Consider the following 18,294-nt stretch of genomic DNA (forward strand, 5'->3'; position numbering starts at 1 on the left):
CTGCTCATACTGGTCACTTGTCCTATTTTACTTTTCCCCAGTCTGAATCATTTCAAATGTTGACCTGTCCTAGGAGCCTGTCATGTCTCCTTTCCTCTTTTACAGTTGGAGAGCTCCCGTAGGCCAGAGACTATGTCTGAATCCAAGCCCCATGCATTTTCCCCAACCTTCAGGACCATGCTTTTTGCATTGTTAGTGCTTAACTGATGTCACTGACTACTGATTAGGTTACTTGACTATATTTCATTACTGGAAATTTTTTTTCTCTCAATTGCAATTTTCCATCTATTTCCCCTGTTGTTGAGTTTTCCATTTCCAACATTAGCATGCTTCTAGTTTTTCTTAGATTGATTTTTTTTCAGAAGGAAGGGCAAAATTTTCATCCCAAACCAGAACCTTAGGCTAAAGAGCCCTTGGAAAGTTAAAAATGTGCTTTGAGTACCTTTGTCCAGGGAGCTCAAGAAGATCACAACAACATCCGGTGTCAGAGAGCAAAATTCCAATGGCAACAATTGCTGATCTAGAGTATACATTATCATATGTGCTTGATTTTCCATTAATATGAGTGATTTCCAATTACCTGTGTGAGGGTCTGTGTAATCCACGGTGTAGCCTTCAAGCTGCATTAGTTCTTGAGGTTCAGATTTCTTTTCTCTGTAACTGCACATGGCAAAGGTGTACTGGCTCACCTGCTCAACAAAAGAATTTTGGATTTGCTTCCTCTCATGTCCAAAAAAGAGCTCCACAATGAGCTCACAGTTTTGCAGGAGCTCAAGTGCTGACTAATACCTCTATTATTATTATTATTATTCAGCGCTGTACTAAGCATTAGGGTGCATATGAGGTAATCAGGTCAGAAACAGTTCCTGTCCCACATTGGGTTTACAGTCTAAGAGGGAAGGAGAACAGGTATTTAATTCTCATTTAATCCTTTGAGGTCACACAGAAAGCAAGTGGTGAAAGCAGATTAGAACTCAGGTCTCCAGGCTCCCAGTCCTGGGCTCATTTCAGTAAGCCACCCTGCTTCTCTAAAGCTGCTGCTGACTGCACAGTTCTGTGCTAAGCATACTCCGCATTGGGACTTTTTTCATAATAGGCTTTCTCAAAGCATTCAACAAGTCTACCAGGTCTACGATCTATAAGGTTAATATAATTCATACTTATTTTCTGGTATTCAGTTTCTAGGGGAGCTTTGCTAATTTTATTCTAGCTGTATGAGGACAGGGTACTTCAGGGAGATTCAGGGCTGCGGTTTGGACATTTAGGTGTCAGTGGACCCCTGAGTGCTTTTCTTTCTTTCTTTAAAGCATTGCTGTTCTTTTTGTGCTCTCCTTCCCTCTGCAAATGAGACATGGCACTCCATGAGAGCTCTCTGCTGAGTGGAAAGAGAGGCGAACGAAAGGATGCCCTGATGTTTGGAGAGACTGGCCCCCTTTTTGCCTTGCCCTTTTGCTACCTTGGATTCTCTTTTCCCTAACCCTCAAGCCACCGTTTCACTCTTCCATCCAATTTGGGAACAGGAAGGAGAAGGGCGGGGAGGAAAGGCTTTGATATGAAGGCGCAGAGAGGTGGCCAGTCAGGAATAACAACTCTTTATTCTTATTTCTCAGGTTTCCAATCAATCATATTTACTGAGCACTTACTCTGTGCAGAGCACTGTGCTAAGTGCTTGGGAGAGTACTGTAACAATAAACAGACACATTCCCTGCCCATAATGAGATTACATCTAAAGGGTGGATAGCAGTGTGAAATCCATGTTTTTGAAAAGCAATTGATGCTAGTTCTTTGGTTCACAAGGGGAAATGTCTTGAGTGTTTGATCAAATACTACAGATCCTCAGATCCTCTCTGAATTTCCCAAACCCTTTTTCCTCCCACATTTCATTGTATGAAATATTCAACACTTTTCAACATGCTGCATAAAGGAAAAGTTCTGAATTTGCATTTACCCTCCCTTTAACTGCCTGAGGCCCAGTTCTTTGATCACTGGATCACTCTGCTAAGTGAATGTCCCAACAAGCTTGCCACCTCTTCCGATTCCATGACCTTTTTCCTTTTACACCTTCCTCCTTTTTTGTCAAAATGAAATCAGCCTTCTCTCCACCTCCATCTTTACTTCTCAAGGATAAATATGTGGGCTATGGCATCTCCAGTCTGCTCTTCCCTTCTTAACACCTGTCTCCTCCACTAATAATCATGATAATACTTGAAATTTATAGAAAGCTCCAACTTCACCGAAGAATTATCAGAAGGAATAATCTCATTTTATCTTCTTAACATCTCAGGGAAGATGGGAGAGGTGAGAACTATTCTCCTACATTTTACAAATGTGGTAACAGGGACTGAGGTAAAATGTCTTGCTTGCGGTTACTGGAATTAGAACTCTGATCTCTTGATTTCTGGACCCATGTTCTGTTTGCTGCACTACATTTCCTCATCTGGGGATTGGACAGATCATTTCTTCCCAGCAGGGGTTGAACTGCTCTGGACTCAGTAATTGCTCATTAAATACTACCGATTAATTGATTAGCAGTTAATTGATTCTCCTCCTTCCAAACAGGAAGTGATTATATGCTAAGCATTGAGCCAAAATGTTGGACAATCACTTAGATGGTGAGCCCCAGTGTCTGATGTGGTTATCTTGTATTTACCTCAGTGCTCAGCACAAAAGTCCTTAACAATTACCATGACTACAACTCTATTCCTCTCTTCCAATCCATCCCCATCAGCCTTTTCAACAACTCCCTACCTCCTACTTCCCACTAATGCCCTTTGTTTCTTTCTCAGTTCTATTCCCCAAATAGGAAGCAGAAAAGGAAAAAAGATGAAGAAAAATTAGCCAATTGAACAAGAGGCTTAAAATAGAAGGGGGCAAAAATAATGCTAGCCTTACCCCACACTGGGTATTAAATTGTGGAAGTTGGACATGGGAGCTAGTATCAGCTATCCAGAGAATGAGTAAACACATTATACCTATTTTCAAGGGAGTCCCACTGGGCCTTGATTTCTGCTCCTGTCTACATTCGGCCTCTTGGAAAATTCACATCAATCACAGTCTTTCCACTAACCAGTTTGAGAAATGAGATGAAGCAATCCCTCTGAAACTCGTTTTGGCTCATCTTTTGGGCAATAGTACGATAGCATTTGTGCATTCTGAAGTCATAGAGTGGGGAGGAATTTTGGCCTGGCTTGGCCCAAGGGATTACCCAGGCAAGGTTATAAAGGGACAGACACTTGCCCTAATTCACATTTCTTCTAGTACTTCAGGGGAAGGAGAGCTTTAAAATTATTGAAGAGAATGCAGGTAAAGTTTATGTTCATTGAAATAAGTGCTTTTTTCATGTTTACTTTCAAAGATCACTTTCACTGGTTCATTACGTTTCCAAAAGTCCACTTCCTTATTCTTGGGGGTTTGCTTGAGATCCCCACACCTCATAATAATAATAATAATTATGATGGTATTTGTTAAGCGCCTACTATGTGTCAAGCACTATTCTAAGTGCTGGGGTAGGTACAAGCTAATCAGGTTGGACAACAGATCACAGTCTTAATCCCCATTTTACAGGTGAGGTAACTGAGGCACTGAGAAGTTAAGTGACTTGCCCAAGGTCACAGAGCAGACAAGTGATGGATCCAGGATTAGAACCCAGGCCCTTCCAACTCCCAGGCCCATGCTCTATCCAGTTGGCCATGCTGTTTTCCCAGGTCCTTCTCCAAGACCTCACATGACTCCCCAGGACTGCCATTTCATTCCATCCAGGACTCCAACTTTCTTTTCTGATCTTCCTAAGAAACACTTTTAACCTTCTCTTTGGAAAAAAAGAGTATATTCCAAGTTTCCTTTCATTCACTTCTACGTGACCTGAATTGCCACATAATTGCTGATTTGGGGCTTTGCACTAATGGGCACTAGGCTCAATTCAACTGATTAAAAACCTAATAAGGCATCTGAAGCTACAAGTATCTTCACCCCAAACATTTTTTAAATGAACTACAAATGAATCACAGGTATATTGATCTACACTTTCTTGAAATTCATGCCTCACTTCTTAACCTGGGCAAAAGAGGCTTGGAAAACTGATCTCCCAAAGAGTCTTCTGTCATGTCATCACATGAACAATCTGTCCCCTGTTGAGAGAGAGATGGGGACTGGAATGTCTATCTTCCCTGCATGGCTAGCAAAAATCTCAAGGAATTATCAGCTGGTGCATTGAGCCACCATGGGGAGAGATGTCTTAGATAGAAAACCCAGCAGGCTTACCCCACCCTAACTCACTTCTTCACCTAAACTCAGAAGCCGGAAAATATCACCTTTCTCCTCAGAATGTTACTTCTTGTTCATTTCAGAAGCTCCCAACTCACTTCCCATATCTTGCACATCCTGTGTCAACATGCTTCCTCCCCCGCCACACCACCCATTTCCTTTGCCTCTCAGTTTCCTTTTGCTAGTGCTGTGCTGGACCAAGCCGGGGATACTGGGCTTTGTCCACTGGTCTGGCCTCACCTCACCTCATCTGGCCAGCTAGGAAGACTCAGGATAAGGGGAGATGGGGGTAGGAGAAAACTAGCAAAGACAAGCAGTAACGGTTACTGAACTTTATTTCCAATCCAGTAACTGGGTTAGGAATGCCCCACTCTTACTGGTAGTGTTGGGCCCTCCTAGTTCTGTTATTTCTATATGTGGTCTCAGCATCCACCAACTCTTCTCTTCACTTGCTCTCCTCCATGACCCTTTTACTGGATTGACTGGCAGGTAGTAGTAGTGGGGAGAGGTCTGCCCAGCTAATTGTGTCTAGCAAAACAATGAAGGGTAAAGATGGAGATGTGCTAAGGCCTCAAACACCACCTGAGCTACCTCTAGTGATTGGAAAACCTGACCCAAAGAGTTCAGCTTGATTGCCTGGTCGCCAGACTTCTCCCTAAATGGCAGCTCTGGAGAGACTTATTTCATTTATATCTTATGCCCCTATCAGGAGAATATGATAAGAACATCTCTCCTGTCACCTTTCTCGCCGTTCTCTTCAATGTCTTCCCAAGAACACTCCAACCTGTCATGGCTTCATTCTGCCAGGGTCAAACCTTCCTGGGGGTATTCTGCACCTGGATCTAAGGCATACTCTAAGGCACACCCAGCTGGCACCTCAATCATATTTATTGAAAGCTTACTGTGGGCAAAACACTGTACTAAGTGCTTGGAAGACTACAATGTAACAGACACATTCCAAGCCCACATTGAACTTTCAAGTCTAGCTACAATCTAGTTCTGAATTTCAGTTGTCAGCTCACCAGCCTGTTATGAGGTTTTACTGGTGAATCATATCCGACTGTGCAGCACATCAGCTGCCCTGGAGTCAGAATTACAACTCAGCCACTCTGCTCTTGCCTCTGAATCCCTCTCAGACACCCTGACCTGCCTCCCTGCAAGGAGGCAGACCGTGGGACCCAGAATTCAACAGGAAAAGGTGGCCGTAACCTCTCTGAACTTCTTCAGCCCTGGATTTGTTTTCACCATTTATATCTTCGATATAATCCCAAACAAAGCTTACTGAAAGCTACTTACTCCTCTGCAAAGGGAAATCTGTGCAAGATCCAGTTGAGAGTCTAATACGTTTGATCCCACCCACTCTCACCATTTCTAAGGGAAAAGGATGTATTCCCTAATGTGGGTTCTAAAGCCAGGCTTCCATTTTTTACTGATCTGGGCAGGTCAGCTTCAGGTGATGATGTCCCACGATGTGTGGGTGTACCCTCGATTCTACCACACAACTCCCCTGCATCTGGCCCTGAAAACCTTCCCCTACTCCTTTCTATTGCCAGTCAGCTCAACACCTGCCCCCAGCTCTCCTTTAAGTGTTAACCATAGGCTTTCAGTGACCACGGCTTTCAAGCTTGTACCTTGAATCCCCAATACAAAGATCATGTTAACAGCTGGCAGCTTAGTCAGTGCCACAGATCATTTCTCTGAAGATTAAGGTTTAAAACAAATCCTCAGATGGAAACATACTTGGCAGGGGCCAAAGGTGCCACTAGAATCATGAGAAACTCAGAATGACTTTTAATCAAGACAAATGAACCAGTCCCTCATGCTTAAGATGGATTCAAAGCAACTAGAGTCTCATCTATTGCTCATGAAATGGCATCTAGAATTTTTAACAAATTGAGAGTGGACTTAGGGAAATGGCGCCTTTTTATTCTGGCAAAGTTAATAAGTTCTGCAGGCATCCTGGGCACACAGGAGCAGAATCATCTTTACAACTCTTATGAAAACCTCTCCTAAAATTCCAGAGGTATTCCCCTACAAATTTCCTCCATCCCTGGGGATGTCACTCCAACAGCCACTTTTAACATTGCTGGATATACTCCATTTAGTCATTCACATTAAATTACCCATAATCTTGCCCTTGCCAGCTGTACCTAAGTCACTCCCCCTGCTCTCACAGTATGAAAACATTTATGCCAGTTTGCCCTTCCCATTAAATTGTAAGTTCTTTGAGGCTAGGGACTGTGTCTTCTACTTCTAGTGGAAAGAGCACAGGTCTGGAAGTCAGAGGATCTGGATTCTAATGCCAGCTCTGTCAACTGCTTGCTGTCCAATCTAGGGTAATTCCCTTACCTTCTCAATGCCTCAGTTACTTCATCCATAAAATGGGGATTTAATCCTATTTCCTTCCACCAACTTGGACTGTGAGCTCCATGTGGTACAAGGACTGAGACCAACCTGATAAACTTGTATCTACCCCAAAACTTAGAACAGCGCTCGACACAAAGAAAGCACTTAACAAATGCCATAAAAAATGCTTAATACAGCCAGGTCTCTGACATTTACTGTTATTTTTCATTTCAGTAAACACTTTCCTTCCAAGTGAGGAGAAGCACATAGAGTGCAACCTGCTCTGCTCTAGCAGAAACCCTTCTTTCAGAAGGTTCCTTCATATACAGAAGCATTGTTCTGTAAACTTCACCTCTGGGCCTTTTAGCTCATTACCATGGGTAAACAGAAGCTGATGCCCTGTAATCATGTGACCCTGTAATCATGTGATAATCTTTTAGACCTAACACAGTGGTGGATTCCTTTGCCTGGGCAAAAACGTGAGAGGAGTGGGTTATGCATGAGCACCAGGCTGGGATGGAAACAACAGTTGGATATCCACCGGTTTTCCTCACTTGTCAGGGAATCCCACTCTTTTCATAGACAGCATGCTCCAAGTTCATCTGGAATATGTAAAGGGCATGATGACGACACGGGTTGACTGGTTACCTCCTGTGCCAGCCCAGTTGCTACTTAATTAACATCATTTCTTGATAGCCTGCTGTTGCTTGCAGCAACTTCAAGTTGTGATCCTACTGCATGGACAACAAGTTTGGAATCCTTTGATATGGAGCCGAAATACTGCGCAAGATGAGTATTCCAGTTTCCATATTATCCCCGAGCGAAACATCATGATCAGAATCTGTCTCAACTATATCATGTTGGGTCCTCAGTGATCTAATGCCCAGAATATGATATAGTCATAACAACTGTCCAGATGACATTAAATGACAACTCTATGTACTTGTCAATTTCACATATCTAGAGTGACAACTGCTGGCAGGTCAATTCTAGTTGCAAGCAGTGTACCAATTTGTCCTTGGGGGTCTTGGCAAAAAAAATACTGTTTGGACTGGCGAAGGCAGGGATATCTTCATTTGCCCCCAAATGATACGCAACCTAGATATCAATATTGTCAAGTACAGCCTTCCAATGACCCAAAACCTGAGAACAATTCTATTCTGCCCAAGTCACTGAACTCATAAAGACAAAAAGAAGTGTGGATGGTTACTGGATGATCTAATTATAATGAACTAAAGTTACATAACAAATCACATGTTTTAATGCATGTCTGCATGTAACATAAGCAATCATAAGAAGCTGTTATCTCCATTAATACTACTGCAACCTGCATCTGGACTAATTTTTTTTTGCAATATGGCCACACCATAATCTTGACTGCACAACCCAATGCAGTTATTCTAGCAAAATCCTATATGGATTTACTACAAGCCTGAAGTCTTTGACTTTGCTGTTCATTTTAAGCAAAAGTCTTAATCTACATTTTAAAATTCATGTCTTCACAGTAACAACAGTACAAACAAATCTACTTCTCTCCCAACTTATCTACCTTCAACACCTTAACAAACAAAAGGAAACACTTTTTCACACAGCAGGAAAACATATGGAACTCCTCACCCCAGGAAGTTGTGGAGGCACAAAATATCAACAGGCGAGAAGGGGGAAGGGCCATAAAGAGTTGTGAGAGAATTCAAAGGATTTTCATAGATTTGTGGATGACAGTCCCACTATAGGTGATTAGAGGATAAGGTTAATGATATTAAATGGTACATCCCTAATCAAATGGATGGATTTCAAAGTGGGGTGACTCTAACACTGTCTTCAAACTTCTACTGGGGCTACAGATGGAGGGAAAATACTGGGGTCTGAGCAAGCATCGCATTGCTTGTATCGAAAGGTCTTGGACCATAGTCGGAGACAAGGAGACGAGGGAGAATAGAAAGAAATGGCAGAGACCCAATCTAATCCATCGAAGAATTAATGTGCTTCTGTAAATCAGATCACCACCCTCCCAAGTGATAAGATCTTTCCTCTCGGCTCGGATTTAAATGTTTGCATGAGAAAAACTCTTGAAACTCTTTTCACCTCAGCAGCACCTAGAGTGCTCATTTTGGACAATGGCTTTTCAGCAAGAAAAATCTTCCTCTCAATCAATTTTTCTAAGCACAGAATTTCTGGCCGGATGGGCTCCTTCTCCAGCTATCTCGGTGCACCTAATACACACTCGTGAGTGGTGATGAGATTCACATTATCACCAGAGCATCATTCTGCCAACGGCAGCGGCAGACTCAGCAGGGGGATGGCCATCTTCCCTTCTAAAACTGACTCCTTCACCTCACTGTAATATACCCTTGCAGGTGTGGGCCTCCCCAGCTGGGTCTAGATGGAGAGAGTGATTTTTTTCCTTAAAAAACCCTAATGTAAATTGTCCATTTCCCCAATAGGCCATTCAAATTAGACTGAAAAATATTTCCACCCTGATCCTGAAGTGGGCCTCTTCAGTGTGTGCCCTTGTCACTGCTGAGATTAAAACTTTATCAGGCCCCTCTGTGCCAACTTGAGAAATCTTATGTGCATACCTATTAGATTATTTCAATGTCTGTATAGTGAAACGAGGTATCTGCACCTAAAATACATTGCCCATCAACAGAGTGAAAAGCAAACTGTTTCGTAGTTCACCAATGTGGGTACCTTACTGCTCAGAAAAAATTAGATATTGCCTTTTTAGATTTGGAGGAAGTGCGAGGTATAGCTAAACCTCGATGCATGGCCACAAAATGTCCTGCCTCCATACTTCCCTTCCTATTCCCATTCTGTGTTTAAACCCTCTTAAGTTTGAATATGATTCAACCGCTGGCCATTTTGAAGAGACTGCAAAAAATAAATAAATCTCCAGGGGAAATGGGGTAAGACAGGGAGAAACCATTCTGAATCAAGCGGCCAGACAGATGATAAAGACTCCTGAATGGCTGACGTTGTCTCCCTATCTTACAGAACAGCATGACGTAGATTTGGGTTGCTGCGTGGTACAATTTTCCTTCCTGGTGTTTTATATTCCAAACTATCTCAGGAATCAATCGGTCAATCAATCATATTTATTGAGCATTTACTGTGTTCAGGGCACTGTACTAAGCGCTTGGGAGAGTACGAACAACAGTATGACAGACACATTTCCTGCCCATAACGAGCTTACTGGTCTAGAATCTGGCTCATTTATGGCCATGCTGGAATGAAGAAAATTACACTCTTGGCCACATTCTCCTGGCAGTTATTTCCACAGAGAGCGGTGCTTCCTTGCCTTTCTACAGAACAGTGCTTTGAATTATAACACAAGACTTACTGAAGGCACTTACTGCCTTATTGAAGGCTTATCTCCTCCAAGAGCCCTTCCCTCATTCCGTCTTCTCCCACTCCCTTCTGCATCACACTTGCACTTGGATGAGCTCCCTTTTTTCACCTTTCTCTCAGCCCCACAGCACTTCAGTACTTACAAGTAACTTATTTATATTAATGATTATTTCCCCTTCCAGACTGCTTGTTGTAGGCAACAACAACAACTCCGCTATACTGTACTCTCCCAACAGCTTAGTACAGTACAGTAAGCACTCAATAAATTGACTGATTGACTGAAAACAATTCTTTTGAAAAACTCTTTCTTCAATGAATGGGTCTACAACATGAGAAAGAGTGATCATGTTAAAATCAAGGGTGAGAGGTGTTAAAGTTTGCTTTAGGCAGCCTAAAAGTTTGGGAACCAGGATTTCCACCTGGGTAGCTAAGCAGTTGACTGAATGGCTTCTGATCCCTTTCACAAAACAAAACAGAAAGAACCTCCTTTAAAGCCTTCAGAAACTTTGGACTCAGAAGTGAGACAGTTGGGTTTAACAGCTGGAGCACTAGATGCCTGAGAGAGAGAGCGAGAGAGAGAGAGAGAGTTTCCAATTGACCAGAAAAACAATTTACTAACCTGAACAAGAACAAAGTAGCGCTTTTTCCATCTCTTCCAAACCTTCTGTCCAAGAGCATACAAATATCTGTTAAGCAAAAACAGAAACAGTTTCTATTTATCAACAGTGACCTCAGGGGATGAATTTAAGCCAATATTCTTTTTGTCTGCTCTACCCTGAGTAACTCTTCCTATGTTGACTGCTTTTATTTTTCTATAAAAATGACATTCTTTGACTTCCTTTGTTTCAGTTTTGAAACAAAATTTGGCTAGCTCAGTTGGGATTTATTTGGTCACATGCCAGGGCTTCTTGATAAAAGAATGTCTTGCATTTACCTCATGTGTTCAGAGTGCACATGTATGCTCGATTTAACTGGATGTTCAGAAAGACTGGCTAGACTTAATTACATCCTATAAGATGAAGCATTGAGGACTCAAGAATGGGTCTTCTATTATTCATGAGAAAAGGATCTGAAGGAACTCTGGATAATCTAAAAGAATGTCTGGCATATTGCTCTTGTAACTGTGGTACATTAAATAGACTGCGGTCTGACTTTTCGATATGGGCATACTCTATGAAATCACAAATTTACCTTCCTTAAATAAGTAGTTGTACTGTGAATGTCTGTATCATAAGGCACATTTTACCATAAGATGTACACATACTGTCTCCGATCTGATTTGCTTGTATCCACCCCGGTGTTTAGTACAATGCTTGGCACATAGTAAGTGCTTAATACCATAATTATTATGATGTTACATATTACAATCCATTCCAGAATCTCTAAAAAAGTAATATGATATTCCTTTAAGTCATGAAATTGTCACTAAGTGAATTCAAAGCATAAAATCACAACACTGAACAAATGGAGTTGTAATATAAACGCGAGTCTTAGCAGGAACTTCAGAGGAAGGAGCTTGTGCTGTTAACTGAGGTAGTGAGAGAATAATTTGTCCAATGTAGGTTAAGCAGCAGTCCTCCTTTCCCTTAAAGCACCTTGAGGAGACTACAAAACAATCATATAATGATAAAAACTGTGGTATTACTAGCGCTTATTACGTGCCAAGCACTGGGGTACTATATAATTGGATCAGACACAGTCCATTTCACATATGAAGAAACTGAAGCACAGAGAAGTTATGTGACTTGCCCTAGGTCCCATAGCAGGCAAGTGTCAGAGCTGGGGTAAGAACCCAGGTATTCTAAATACCAGTCTCGGGGTCTTTCCATTAGGCCACGTTGCTAATCTCTACTGGATGCCTCCAAACACATCTAAATGCCTCTTCCTACTAGTGTTCTTTCCTCATATTTATAAATTCACTAGTTTTCTTGAAAATTTACACAAAATTTTTTCATTTTAGCTATGGGTGAAAAAAGCATAACATTTTCCATCCATGCATCTTGCAGTGATGCACTGGATTGCTGAAGTTTAACAAGTCCCTTGTTGAAGGCTTCCTCTGATTGCAATAAGGCTTCCTCTGATTGCAATACAATTACCTCACCAACATTGACATCATCCATGTCCACATTAGTTACTTCCTCAGTCCAACAGCTTGTTTGGTTATCTTCTTAGGCTTGCATGAATGGCTTAGAAAGCTGCCAACTGTGGGCAGCGCTTCCTTCAAGATCCATTTTCTGTTGACTGTTTAGTCTCAACTTGGGTGGGAAGTGGATAAGGAGGGACGTACTTACTTTTGGGGTTAGCCATTAAGTCAGGGTTGGTTGGGCACACATATGGGATAAGTCAATGAACAGTACAGATTGTATCCACAGGTTGTACCAAAGGGTGGCTAATCTAAATATCAATTGTTGCTAGAAGACTGATGCACAACAAATAATCCCCTATCCATTTTGTAAATGGACAGTCCCCCAACCACCTCCATTTCTGATTGCCATATATCAGGCTGATCTGCTTTTGTTTCCCAGATGTCTTTGGTTGTGCTATCTCATTTGAGATTTTGCTCCAAGCATTTTTTTCTCCACCCTGTGTCCAGTTGTCCCATTTCAATTCATGCAAAGTAACTACTGTTGTCATCTATTCGCACACAGGTTCCACCCAGTAACGGTATGATGCAACCTTCTTTTTGATGCCAATGAATGGACAGGTTTAATCTTCAGGAATCACAGAAAGTATTTCAATTTGGAGGTATTTTTAGTCCAACATCAGTTGTGTAGGATGCAGTGTCAGATGGATTGATTGATGGAAAGCACTACACACGAGAGAAACTTTTTTCTTTCTTTATGGTTCCTCTTGGGCCAAAGTTATTTTCACCTGGGGCATTCTAGAAGGTCATAGCCTCCATCTTTGGATCATCTACATTTTATTGCTTGCTAATGTTATAGTTTGATGACCCCTTCCTCTTCCTCCTTTTTCCTTTGGTTTTCATTTCATCTTCTAAATGCTCTGGTTTCTTTTTCTTGTCTCTTGGTGAGTCCCTTTCTACCGACATTATTTTTATCCTAATTTTTTAAAACCTGAAATTCACCCCTTGGCTCAGATGCCCCCTGAATCTACTTTGTGAATGATTTTGTGTCTCAAGCTAGCTACTGTCCTACACTTGATAGGACTGATGCATTCGAGGAGAACAGAGAAGAGAACTACTTTCTGATAAACAGCAACAAATTCACATTATAGAGTTATACAGTGAATGAGATTAGCTCATCACTTTTCTAGTATGAAGGCAGCTTCTCTTGGTTGGTACCTGAGCATGAAAGCCAAGGTGTTTCTCCCATTTCAAGACTGTTGTTTTTCATCCTGGTGAGATCAAGACACTTGGTATGTATACTGGGGGTCTGTTTGTAGGATTGCTTTGCAACTGGGCTCTAGCTGAATACTTTGGAGTCTGCTGGGTAATTCCTAACTTCTTTTTGATTCTGATTATCTCAAATTCAATAAAAGTGTATTTTATAAAAAAGGGTGTGTAAATCAGACCCACCAAATGAGGGTAAAGCAAGACCATATATATAACTAGATATTCTGTGACAATTTATAGAGTTATCTAATAAAAGCATTTATCTCACAGCATGAGAGTAGGACACTCTAATGGGAAGTGGGAATTTTGATACTTTTCACTTTGTCTTCGAGAAGAAAGTGTTTTCTACATTCATTCTTTTTCCTCAAAACTAGACTATTTGGCTCTACACAAACAATGCTGGTCCTTCAGGCAACTTCTGCAATATCCACCTTGAAGATGATGGAGTCAGGGAAGGGAAGCAGGACCAAGAAAGAGTTTTTTAAAAAACACACACAAAAAAGAGTATTCATCAATGATCTACAGACATATCACTCTGAGTCAGATTCTGGGGGAAAGTACCTGACCCCAAACTAGACTCTCCTATGCAACACACAGCCCAAATTTGAGCCCTGCATGGGGGTTTTCATAGGAAAACAGGGTATCTCTCAGACCCTCCCCTCCCTTTATGTGGGCAAACAAACATGGATGATAAACACTAGTTCACAGGTCCCTTTGTCTCTCCCTTCACCTGTGACAAACTTCAGTGCCCATTTAACTTGGATTACAAATCGAGCAAAACGCTTCCAATTAATCCCTCACACATGCTCTTTTATTTTCTCCCACAAATCCACCAAAGTAAGGTATTATGAAGTAGCTCCCTTTGAAATAAAAGTTGTCTGCTTAACTTCAAAATCTGCTCTGCTCATCCGGGATTAGGTAACAAATATATTAGCACCATCAACACAAAGCTAGGATTTACCAGAAGAGCAAAGCCTCATGAAATTTAGATTTAGCAGTCACTATATACACGGAGTAGTAATCGTCAAGTGCTAACCCCGCCTCTCATAGGCAGCATATATGCTTCAGAAACTTAACCTGGGAACTGTTAAACCAGGCCAGTTCCAAACCAAGGGACAAACTCTCTGCATTTAGGCCAGGGGCCAACTTCACATGAGCTCATCCCTCTTCATTAAATGGAATCATCTTCTGAATGCCCTGCGTTCAGAGACATATGTTACTCAATGATCCTCCCCATTTGGGTAAAACCTCCGGCAAATATTTCTGTATAAAGATACACCAGTAGTTCCAGATGCCTATATAATCCCACAATTGTCACTTTTCTTAAAAAAATCCAGAGGCCAGTCATGACATTACATATTTCCATTTTAAGTTACTAAATTGTTACTAAAACTTTTTGCATTTTACTAAAAGAAGCTAGCGATGGCAACCTTTATTCAGAAAAACACAGGTCACAGGGATGCAGGTAGATATTTTGGCAGCCAGTAGGATTACAAAGGTATACAATTATACTGAAGTGATGTCCAGTGACCATTTCTTAATAAAAGAAAAATTGAAATCTCATCAGGTGGCTGGTTCTGGAAATATTTACAAAATAAATCCAGTTCAAGGGCTTGCTTCTCAGAGGATAAACTTGGAAAGATGATTTCTTATTAAATCTATACATATAATTCTGTGATGTACCTCACTTTTAAACTAGAAGAAATGGAAGAAAATTATAACACAGAAACACAATCTCTCGTTAAGAGATTGAACTATATCAATTATAGTTCAATCTAGTTTAACTAGCTCAATTAGTGGATAGTTCTCTGTTTACTAGGCCCCTAGAAGCAGCGTGGCCTAGTGGATACAACATGAGCCTGGGAGAGACAGAAGGACCTGGGTTCTAAACACACTCTGCCACTTGTCTGCTTTGTGACTTTGGGCCAGTCACTTAACTTCTTGGTGCTCCAGTTACCCCATCTGTAAAATAGGGATTAAGACTGTGAGTTCCATGTGAGTCATGGAAAGTGTCCAACATGATTACCTTGAATCTACGCCAGTGCTTAGAGCAGTGCCTGGGTCATAGTAAGTGATTAACAAATACCCTTAAAAAAGTCAATGCATCAGCAATTCCCAAAAAAGTTAATGGGATTTTTAGAACTAATTTTCTGATTAGTTTACAAAAATCACAGTTTAAATTCACTTTAATGCCACCAAAGCATTGGAACTAAGGCATGCTCAATTTCTTTCCTCCATGTTAAGGTAGGTAATATTTCATGGGCTGAAAAAAAAACCTGAAATACTTAAAATTTAAACCATTCTCTCCTAAAGATCCCCTCCATTAAGATACTTGTAAAGTCCTATTTCAGCCTTTTATATTGAAGGATTTTTCAAAATATTCTTCCACCTGTCAAAAATTACTAAATATTACTTTTAATAAGAGAGGTGGCATACACTTCTAATGGTGACGATAATATGACAATTTATTTGCACTGTATCCATGCTGTGTGAGTTCATGGTTTTACTTTACAATGAAAAATCAGCACTAATGAAGAGTTGAAAAAACATAATTGTACACCAAATACAAAAAATATTCACTTCTTTAAAAAGTGAAGGAAAAGTCTTTCTTGTCACAGATCACTTTGGGTTCGGCTTTTTATTTCAAGAAATGAAGCAAGCACTCTACATGTTAAATGAAAAATCTTTTACTTTTAAAAGGTTTCATTTGTCTCAAAAAAAAATACAGAAAGAAAAATCAATACAGAGAGTGTTTTAGTTCTGGAAAAGGCTTTCTTAAAGAGAAACCTCAGTCAAGGTTGAAAGAGCAATTAATGCAGGCTCAAAAATCTGGGCCATTCTGATAGAGTTCGGTTAACATGTGGCAGAAGTAATCATCCACTTGTGAAAATGATTTTCGGTTCATTCTCAAACACCTTTCAGACACTCATGATCCCATTTAACTGACAACAATACAGGCTATCTGTAGGCATCATTGCCTTCGATGTGAGAACCAATAGGGACCAAATGCCCTCCGGCACTTTCAGTCATCGCTGCACGGTCCGTGTCGCGTGCATAAAAGGAATCTTCCCCACACTGCATTCCTTCTATTATCTCCCCCCACAAGATTAAGCCTTTTTTTTCTTCTGTAAGGGATAAGAAAAGCAACTGATTCGAGACCATAATATGACCTGGATAAAAAAAAAGAAGCAAAAACAGGAGTAAAATAAGACAAAACAGAATCTTATTTTTTGAGCAGTTGGTTGGGGAGGGAACGAGAAGAAGACAGAGAGGATTCAAAAGCTTCAACCAAATGACAGTGTTGCTGCACAACATTTCTATCACAACTATGATAGGAGAAATATCGAGCTATCCAACTCACAGCACTGAATTGCATTTACTTGATGTAAACAGAAGGCCCATTCTCTCTCTCTCTCACACACACACACAGACACACACACACATTTAAAAGATTTCAAATGATCTCACTTATATTTTTCACCCTGTATTCTGATGCACACACAAGGCTGAAAGATCTTCCACACTTTTTCCTCAGTGGGTTGCCTGTCACCTTCACAGTGCCTGTTTCATATTATGGCTTGTTTAATGTTCATGAATAAGGAGCACCGGGCACAGGTCAATATACAATAACCCGTAATGTGGTTTTGTTAGTGGGAAGACCTGTTTAAAGGTCGCCTCTCAGAATTCAAGCACAATCCAGGAGATGAATAGACGCTGGCAAGCAAGACAACAAACATAAAAACCCATTCCACTTTCAGCTAAAGCGCGAGAGAGTAAAACAGATTCATTTTCAGTGGGGGAAAGGGCATTCAAGACCAAGGGCCAGTGCCACTGGATAGAAGCGCCTAACAGTGTGGCAACAATAATGGAAGGAAGCATTTCAATAGATGGCCAGTTTGAAAGCTCACAAAACTCAACCTGTGTCAAACATAAGGAAGATCTGCTCTAAAAATCCTGTAAGACAGAGTTGTCACCGGGCAGATGGGATAATGACTCTTTCTGATGATTCTATCTTCTGAGGGCTGGAATTTTCTATTGTGCCTAGTTGTCTCACCTTATTGGCACAAGAACCCTAAACTTTTTTTTTCTTTTTGCACCGCCCCCAGGTGTCTCCAATAATGTTGCTTATTCAATTATTGAAATATCTAACTAATGAAATACCACATTTCTCATTATATGCACACTTGGGCTCCATCAGCTACTATAACCACTGACAGTCCTTCCTTCTTCTCAAATGAAGACACTTGGAAAGGCTAAAGCAGCTAATGATAAAACCTGGTCTTCTCCCAATGTTTTCTGCATAAGCGGTCGCAGGATACTTTGGAAGCACAGGAAAAAACTTATTGGTTAGGGGGCAGGGAGCTCTTTCTACAGGAAGAAAAAATAAGAAAACCATGTTTATTAAATGAATATGAACATTTCTAACACAAGTGAGTACATGCTATGAAAAGAATGCAGTATCATTTTTAAAGCACATGTTTTATGTCAAGATATCTAGTGAGGTTCCAGGATATTTAGAAACTAGTTTTAATAGTTCTAAAGTAATTGCTTTACCAGGTACACAAAATTTCCTAAAGTTCCTACTTTGGCCTTAGGTAAAACATTATTTTAGATTTCAAAATACCTTGCGCCCAGTGTGTTGTTCTGGCAAATTGTGACAGTTTCAGGAGGACGGGGGTGGGCTGAAATTCAGGGTCAAATTTTACCTTATTAAATCAAGACTTTCTAAGCTGTTCAAATTGATGACCCAACACAATCATATTTCATTATGTTTTTTCTTTCTTTTTGTAATGGTATTTAAGTGTTTACTTAGTGTGCCAGCCACTATAGTAAGCACTGGGGAAGATACCAGCTCATCAGGTTGGACCTAGTTCATGTATCATTTGGGGCTCACAGTCTTAATCCATATTTTATAGATGAAGTAATTGTGGCTTAGAGAAGTTAAGTGACTTTCCCAAGGTCACCCAGCAGACATGTGGCATTGC

General features: G+C 40.8%; 1 protein-coding gene across 16 annotated transcripts in view; it reads right to left on the minus strand.

The window, feature by feature from the left end:
* Positions 1 to 18,294, minus strand: part of CADPS2 (calcium dependent secretion activator 2) — a 371,011-nt gene that overhangs the window by 147,170 nt on the left and 205,547 nt on the right. For all 16 annotated transcript variants that reach the window (XM_029073511.1, XM_029073500.1, XM_029073498.1 and 13 more), the window contains exons 9-10: positions 10,577 to 10,643; positions 581 to 689 (exon numbers count right to left, since the gene is read on the minus strand). In XM_029073511.1, coding sequence (XP_028929344.1) covers positions 581 to 689; positions 10,577 to 10,643 — 176 coding nt within the window. The remainder of the gene's footprint in view (positions 1 to 580; positions 690 to 10,576; positions 10,644 to 18,294) is intronic.

Source organism: Ornithorhynchus anatinus, chromosome 10, assembly GCF_004115215.2.
Source record: "Ornithorhynchus anatinus isolate Pmale09 chromosome 10, mOrnAna1.pri.v4, whole genome shotgun sequence".
In the NCBI taxonomy this organism is placed as follows: Eukaryota; Metazoa; Chordata; class Mammalia; order Monotremata; family Ornithorhynchidae; genus Ornithorhynchus; species Ornithorhynchus anatinus.